Source organism: Leiobunum rupestre, chromosome 1 (genome assembly GCF_980474605.1).
Source record: "Leiobunum rupestre chromosome 1, qqLeiRupe1.1.hap1, whole genome shotgun sequence".
In the NCBI taxonomy this organism is placed as follows: domain Eukaryota; kingdom Metazoa; phylum Arthropoda; class Arachnida; order Opiliones; family Sclerosomatidae; genus Leiobunum; species Leiobunum rupestre.
In genome coordinates this window covers 13,565,650-13,574,350 of record NC_143384.1, presented here as the reverse complement: position 1 = coordinate 13,574,350, position 8,701 = coordinate 13,565,650, and the positions used below count along the sequence as shown (strand labels likewise).

At 40.3% G+C, this 8,701-nt stretch overlaps 1 protein-coding gene across 1 annotated transcript; it reads right to left on the bottom strand.

Moving 5' to 3' along the window:
- Window positions 1–216: 216 nt before the first annotated feature.
- LOC149961132 (uncharacterized protein F54H12.2-like) lies at window positions 217–1,509 on the bottom strand. The gene has a single exon (XM_090158945.1). It carries the CDS (start codon window positions 1,507–1,509, stop codon window positions 217–219), a length of 1,293 nt encoding a protein of 430 aa, XP_090015071.1.
- Between the last annotated feature and the right edge of the window lie 7,192 nt (window positions 1,510–8,701).

Genomic DNA, 8,701 nt, shown 5'->3' with positions numbered 1-8,701 from the left:
CCATAACTGTCAAAATATACCCCCCGACCGAAACCGTCGAGATATATAGCGACCCAGTGAGAGCCCGGACCGTTATGCGGGTCGAGGTTGATAATTAACGAAGCGGGATATGTAGAAATACGATCTGGTAGTCTATCGCAGGGAAATGCCCCCCTATAGCCGGGGACATGCCCAAGCGCGTTATTAATTTCGATAGGGTTCATTTTTTTTTTTTTTTTAATAATCAACGACAACGTTGCGATCTTTGTCAATTTCCATTAAACTGTGAAACTCTCCGTAAACAATGACCGAGACTGATTGGGTCAATGGGGTCTCGAATCCTAGCTCTAAACGAAGCTGACCTCTTTTTACAGGGTTCCAATGCGAGTTGTCACTGGCCGAGAGATCGGGTGTTATGTCGAAGGCGTATAGCGTATAGCCCTTATCGTATTCGGATAACGATATATTGTTTCCGTCGTCTTTAAAATGGATGTTAGTACCGGTAAATAGAGAATAATATTCACGTGCAAATTGACCTCTTGAAAACTTGGGTTGGAAGGGTTTGGATGGAACCGCTTCCGAGTCGACGTATAACGACAAAAAGTTTAACCCAAACGGTTGAAAATTATACGGGTTTTTACTTAGATCTCCGGAACACGCTTGGTGGGAAACTAAACCGATAATAACACGTTGAGGAAGAGTTCCGAGCCACACGTTATCCAAGCTCGTATTTGATACCCCATTCAATAAAACGTGCGTTTTAACCTCTGTTCTGGTGAAATGGTATTTGGCGGTGGCTTTTTGTAGAGCGAGTTCGTGGGCGATTATTATTTTCGGGCTAATTTTGCATTTTCTTACTTCTAAAGCCGCGTCGGTTATGGAGATTCTGAAATTATCGACATTCAGTGGTGGTTCCCCGATAAGAGCAAAGGATGGTTTGGTTCGGGAGAATCTCACTTTAATTTCCACCCCGCTTAAAAGATATTTGGGTATATTGAAAAGGTCGGCGTATATTGCTCCGGTTAAACTCATTTCCTTTGATTCCTTCATAAACGCTTGTCTGTCTCTATTTCCATGGTTATTTAGTACTTCGTCAAACTTGCCAGCGGTGTCTTTAGCGTAAATACAGCTAGTAAGATGCGATTCCTTCGCCACGTTGGAGTAATTCAAAAGCGATTCCAGATAGGCTCTGTAACAATATCGACTGGCGGAGGGGGTAATCAAGTGATCGTTCAGAAAAATTTCGATCTGGTCGAATAGGCTATGCATAAAGTTGTTACATATCGTTATTCGGGCGTTGGGGTCTATATTCGCATCGTTTTCTCTCGTGACTTTACATTTGATATGAAGTAGAGTCAATGCCAAATCGGTATATTTAGCCGATTTTGGAATACAGAATTCGATTTGAGAATCGTTTTTAAGAGTCGAGATTGGTCTATAAAACGTCGTAGTCGCGCTTTCAACACCGGTTTGAACTGGTTTCGTCGCAAATAGATCCAATTCTGATTTTAGAGCTTCTACTTTATACATTTTTTTTTGTTATTTTAGGTTACGGAAAAAATATCGCGCACTTGTAGTCTACGAGTCTTTCGAGCTAATGAGCCACGTTTCCGGTTAGTCACCCTTTTTCTAGTTTTTCGTCGAGGCGTGGCTTTTCGTCGACTGGTTGTAGATTTTTTTTTTCGGCTGGTAGTAGTTTTCTTTCTTCTTTTAATTCGTCTTCGACCCGAACCACTCTGGCCAGTAATGCCTTGTATAGCCTCGCCGAAACGTCTTTTAGCGGAAGTTGTGATGTTTTCCCCCGCGACGGCGTCGTTTAGAATTTTACTCCCTACGCCCAGCGCTTGTCTTCCAACATACTTAGCGCCTTTAACTAGGAAGGGTGATGCCCATCGAAACAACCCCGAAAACAAACTACCGAGACCGTGTCCTTTTTGATAGGGGGTTCCTTGAAAGAAATGAGACACGGCCCCTCCGGATTGAGCCTGATCGAGATAATAATTCTTGTAGAATATCTGGTTTAGGCATTTCTTCTCCTTCTAAAGTGTAGTTTAACAGTCAAAGATCCGAATGCGAATGGCGCCGGTTTACCCCGCGACGTCATTATATGCACGCTAATTGTATCGAAATACCTCTTTGAAACTCGTACATAATGCGGCATATCGAATATCTTGCCAACATTGTTACCAAAAGAACCCTCTACGGGAACTATTCTGACGAGTGGGGCTAGCGTATCACCAATTATCTGATCTTCAACCACGTCAGTATACACGAACAACTGTTTGGGCTCATTCACCGTGATCCGTGAGGGTCTATTACCGCGTTGCCCATATTTAAGATCGAAGGCCCCCTGTTTAAACCCGAGGATCGCTTCGAGACTCCTATGTATTTGAATAATTGTATTCGGAACTTTCGTGGGTTTCAGCGTGACGAATCTTGTAACCTCGTTGTATTGAAAAGACGTTTTCAATTCTTTTAACACGCTTTGGCATCTCCCGTTAATCTTCTCCACTAAATGTCCCATGGAAGTGTAGTGACCGTAAGGTATCTTGAATGTATGATACGAACCCGTCAATTTAGGTGCACATTTATTTACTTCTGATAATTTTATAGAATTGTCAATAGTAAGTTCCGTCTTCTCTGGCGGTTTCTTTTTACGTTGAATACCACCTTGATTAACACGTGTATTGATAGTCCCAAAAGGCGCCTCGTCTTGGTATTCTGCGAAATCAAGCTTTACACGTTTTTTATCGATCTCGATCGTTTCACTTGTTTGATCGTCTACGGGCGCGTTACTGGTTGGTTCGTTCGCGACTGATTTAACGGGTATGCCTGATTCCGTCGTATCAACCGTGACCGGTTTGTTATCTATCGCCGTGTTTATCGGAACAACAACGGACACCGGTTTCGCTAACCTGGTCGTATACGAGGCCATGGTATTGTCCTTGTATATCTTCATACTCGCGTTAGACGGCAATGTCAAATACATCTTGCTTCTTTACCCAAGAATTAGCACTCGGTGGATATCCAATATAACTAACTAGGTATTCTGTCTGGCTTCCTCGTTTTCTCGTCTTTAGTATTTTATCGATGTGGTACGCTTCGGGTTTCGCCACAGATTGTAATTCTTCCTCGTAGAATCTTCCTTTTATCGGTTCACCCGCGAGATCTTCGAGTATATAAAGAGGTGGGTCGGCCTTCACCACCCGGACAATTTTCAAAACTTCTTTCGACCAATTACCAGGGTAAGATTTCTCGAACTTCCCCTTGTTTTTACTCATTCGACAATGATCTCCGGTTTTGAATTTAGGCCGTCGCCTTTTGGGTCGTTTTTTCCCCTGTTTCATATATATCGTTTTAAAAACTTTCAGTACGTTGTCGGGGTTGACATCTAAGGGGGCCATCTTAATAGTTGAGTGGATAGTGGTGTTATAGCTCTGGAGCAAATCAGGTAGGACGTCCAAATACCGATACGTATTGTTACCCGTGAAATATTTGTACATCTTCGATTTCAGGGTTCGATTAAATCTCTCAACCATACAAGCCTTAATATCGTCGTTCTCGCTCGTGAAAAATTTAACGTTTTTACTTTTAAGGAAGTCTTGAAAATTTTTGTTAAGAAACTCGGTTCCTTTATCAGTCTGAATTTTTAGCGGCGTAAGATCGGCGAAAATTTTCTTGGTGGCTTCTACGATGTCTTCCCCTTTTTTGGACTTTATGGGGATAGCCCAGGCTCTTCGGCTAAACGTATCGATGCACACGAGTAGATAGTTGAAACCAGAGTTGAATTTTGCAATATCTCGCATATCAGCCAAATCCATCTGGAATTGATCCCCGATATTAGTAACAAAGACTCTATCTCTTTTAAAATTTCGATACGCACCTTTATGTATCGTGTAAGAGTCTTGAGTAGACAACCAGTTTACGACTTGTTCTCTGGAAATCCCCTTTTCTTTAACGGCGTTGTATAGCTTAGCCACCCCGTCGTAGCTGGCCGGATGCTTTGGATCGTAGTAAATTTTCTTCAAGACGAGCTCGTGATTCCGAATTCGTTCCATGGTTGTTTACCACACCAAGAAATGATACCGGATATTAATAATAATAATAATAATAATAATAATAATAATAATAATAATAATAATAATAATAATAATAATAATAATAATAATAATAATAATAATAATAATAATAATAATAATAATAATAATAATAATAATAATAATAATAATAACAATAACAAGACACAAAATTTGGAAATATCGATACGCACCTTGATGTATAGCGCGAGAGTCCTGGGGGGGTTAGACACCAAGTTGTAATACAGATTAGTCGTGGCTGGCAGGGTGCTTAGAATCGTAGTAAATCTTATTGAAGACTAGCTACGGTGTTCCGAATTCTGCCCATTGTTGTTTTACGGGGGCTGACTTCTTCTTCTTCGTATTCTTCTTAGCGTAAGATTTAAGAGTTCTCTCGATGAAACCGCTTGATAAGGTTCTAGGTTTTATACTGATGGGTGATTTGACGATCGAAGCTCTTTTAAATCGTTTTATTATCGGCGACAGTTTTTTCTTTTTAACGCTAACTGGATTAGCGGACGACGATATTTGCACTAGCGGCGAGGGTATTAAAGACGAGAACTCCGACCAGCCAATAGGAGGGCGCGTTCCCTGATTGTTGTTTATGGCTCCAACGCCGTAGCTTACCAAAGTGGCAATGTCTGACCCGGGAATCGGTTTATCGTCAATGAACAACTCACCGTCGGAAGACCACGAAACTCGATTTAAACTTACCAATTGTTTCAGTAGCTGTTTCGCGCTAGCCCTAAACTCTATCGGAATGACGTTTAAAAACGCGCTATCTTGTCCAATTTTTATTTTATTTTCTGGCTTAGTCGAGAGATGGTGAATGTTTTGATAACGTTGAAACATTTGTGTAAAAAGTTTAACTTTATCACGATCGTCGCTATTAGAATTGAGTACCTCGTACATATCAGTATTTAACCCTCCGATGGATGAACCGAGAGGGTGGGGGAAAACGGGTGAATCCCTGACACTCGAATTTACACCTAAAGTGTCAGCGGGGACTAACGCTAATTTTTGCGAGTACATTTTTATTTAAAAATGTATTCAACCTAGAATACCACTTAAAGCAGATAAAACAGTGGGGATTAAAAAACTTAAGATTCCGTTGCCCTGTTGAACTAAAATAGATTTCTTTCTACGCCAAGCTAATTTCTTGGACGCTATTTGTCGAAGAGATTTTCTATGTTTACAGAGTTGTCGTTTCTGCGCCGGGGTTAATTTTAAGTTACCAATTAACGTATTGTAACAACACTCGGAGATGGCGTCTATAAGAGGCTTAGAAGCGTGTTGAAGGAACGCTCGTCGTTGTTTACGATTCGATTTCGCGAGAGCGGAGAGAAAATCTTTATGCGTCGCAACCAGTTTAGGCATTTTAACTAAATGGTACGGGGTTATCTTTTTGCACCGAGTTTTATACGTTTTTCTTTTTCTTGGGTACGTAGACTATTTCCGTTTCACCAGGGAAAATATCCGTTCGTAACCTGAGTTCGTCAGGACACTGTTGCCTATTGTCTATAAGAATATACCCGTGGGGTTTTTTGGTAGCGTCCAAATACGCTTCAATGGCATATTTTGAATTATACCCTTTGATTTGACGGAATAATATTTGAGGTTGAAGCTGATCCCGCGGATTCTTCAATAATATAATATATTGCGCGTTGATGGAAATCTCCCTAGATTCTCTATTTTTCGGGAAAATATTCTGTGTAATGAAGATGAAACTTAGGTTTCTGTGGTGCACTCCTTTCGTGAAGAACGCGCCGATTTGCCCGTTGTTTTCGTGCATAAGATCGTCCGCGATCAAAAGAATGTGTTCGTTTTCATTACCATGGTAATCGTCTAGTTCCGGAGCCCCTTCTCGGAAAATCACAAAGTCTTTCATGCCGTCATAAAGAGGCTGCCATTCGTTATAATGCCAGAATATTTTTGATGGAGGCGGTGATATCATTTGATAACGATGTTTGATCAAGCGCTCTACCAGATAAGTCTTCCCAGAAGCCGAAGGGCCACTAATAATTAGAGAGAACGGACCTTATAGAGGTAACATGACTAAAGATTAAATACTAAATGAAATAGCGCGCGAAAGGTCATTGCTTTTTAACGTAAAAATTTTGGTGCGCGATTTTTCTTATAACCATTTACGATCTAGTTTAAAGGTATAATCGTTTTCGCGTCTACACCCTATTACCCTTCTATCGCGTCAAGTCGTTGTCCCGTATACTGATACTGCCATTTCCACTTACTGATGCTGCCATTTCCACTTACATCGTTTAACGATATTCAACACCGAATGACACTGGTTGTAGCTCAACTACTTCCCCATTTTTTTTTTTTTTTTAATTTTTTTTTTAATTTAAATTTTTAATTTTTTTATTTTTTATTTTTTTTTTAATATAATTTTTTTTTAATTTTAATTTTAATTTTTTTATTTTAATTTTTATTTTTTTTTAATTAAATTTTTTTTTTTTAATTTTAATTTTAATTTTTTATTTTAATTTTAATTTTTTTTTAATTTTTTTTTTTAAATTTCTATAGTTAACCCCCAGTTTTTTTTTTTTTTTTTTTTAAACTGTCGCATAGACACTCAGAATTTATAACCCGGTGTAACTAGTAACAGAGACCACACCACCGGAGTTCTTTCATCATAGTGCCAGCGTCCCCCCTAACATTTTTTATCAACCCATTATTATTATTATTATTATTATTATTATTATTATTATTATTCATTAACTGATATTATTATTATTATTTAAAAAAAAATTAAGGGCAGCCCCCCGCCGCCGCCGCCGCGAAAATTTAATATCGCGATCGCGTAAAAAGTCTAGCGCGATCGCGATTCTCGCGTATGACCCCTCGCGTATGACCCTTCGCGTATGACCCTTCGCGTATGACCCTTCGCGTATGACCTTCGCGTATGACCTTTTTTTTTGATAGTTCATTCTCTCCATTCTTGGTAGCCAAAGGGTAGAGTTTTAAAGTTATCGATTACTCGTAATTTGTTAACGACTGGTCTATACTTTTTTACTTGTTTAACGGTTACTACCGTGTGATCTCTTAACCGACAAATGTGATGTGGGATTTCAATTTCGATCGGTAGAGTAGGAGCGTCAACATCTACCCCCATCATTCCCTTAAAGGAGTTCATAGATATTTTATTTTTAGTAGAATAATTCTGACGGAGTCCTTTAGCCTTAATAACCTCGTGGGTTTCTCCGGTGTCGGGGTTTAATACTTTATACGCGTAGTTCTTAGGACCCCCGCTACAGTACTCGGTTATATAGCAATTTGGGCCGTATTCCGATAATTGATCGGCTATTTGACCTAAGTAGGGTCCCTCCTCTAATAGTTTATGACCGCCAGGGCTGTGATACATGATTGAATCCGTATCCATATAAATTACGTGCTCTCCGAGCTTATCCAGGACCTCGTACAATTTCATCCTGGCGAAGGCGGTGGTGTAACAAGCCAAAACGACATTTACGTGTTTCAGAGCCGGATCAATTTCTTTTAAGTGTTCCCATTTGAGTAAAATAGTGTCGTCATCAATCGGCAATACACTTTTACGCTCAATATTGGGGTCGTTGAAAAATTCTAAAAAATTTTCTCTATCGCGAATTTCTTCTGTCTTGACCAAATTGTTACGTTGGCCTAACTTACCCCAAAACGATGTAGCCATGAGTTTTCCTACGCTTCTCCGACCGGCATTGTATTGAATTTTGTCAAAGTCTAGTTTGATACCTTCGACCTTTTCAAAATCTTCGACGTATTTCCGCTTTTCCTCGTCGGTATTAACACCCGGTGGAAAACCACTAGCTTCCGCTTTAATTTTATACATCGTTTTGATGTAAGCCGCGAATAGTCCCCCCTCGCCCGTTTTTACGTCGTAACAAGTCGTAGTCTCGTAATGCCACGCTTCGTATATCTCCAAAACTCTGTAGCCCATTTTGACGGCCAGTTTTAATTCGTCCGAAACGAAAGTACCGATATAAGCTCTATCGGGGTCGTCGTGGCGACAAGTCTCCTGATTCATTTCTACGCTACAACGCTGGCAGAGCGAAAACACCAGCTTACCATTCACGTGCATAGGGAGAACAGGGTGGAATAGTTTAGGGGGCGGCAGAACTCGGCATTTAACCAAACCCTCTATAGAATCTAGAGATTGTAAATCTTCCGGATCGATCAGCACTTTCGGGTGCCCAACTGGGACTTTAGCGTAAAGATTTACCGATGGGTACAATGAAATAAAGTCTCCGAAAAATATACGATCAAGCCCGGTAATTTTCAGGTAAAGCCGCGTAGCGTTAGTCCGACCGCCGTAAAACGCGTCCCGCGGATTGAGCGGTGAAACGATTTTCCTGGTAACGGCCTCGAAAAATGTCTTGTTTTTTGGGTCATTGGCTATACAATCGAACTGGCATTCCCACATTTCCGTCACTGTTTTGTTCATTTTTCTTAGAATTTCGACGGATTTGAGAGTCTGTAGATAACGGTGATTATACGTGACATTAGGGTCACTGTGTATCGGGGCATCACGACCTATTTTCTTACACGTTGGACAACCGTGAAAAAAGCAGCCTTGGAAAAAATAAATTTCATTGCCGTAAACACCGTCAACTTTAATACCACCGACTTTTAATTCT

Bases quoted from the DNA above. Each gene is read 5' to 3' on its own strand.
- LOC149961132 (XM_090158945.1), bottom strand. From the start codon at position 1,509: ATGTATAAAGTAGAAGCTCTAAAATCAGAATTGGATCTATTTGCGACG.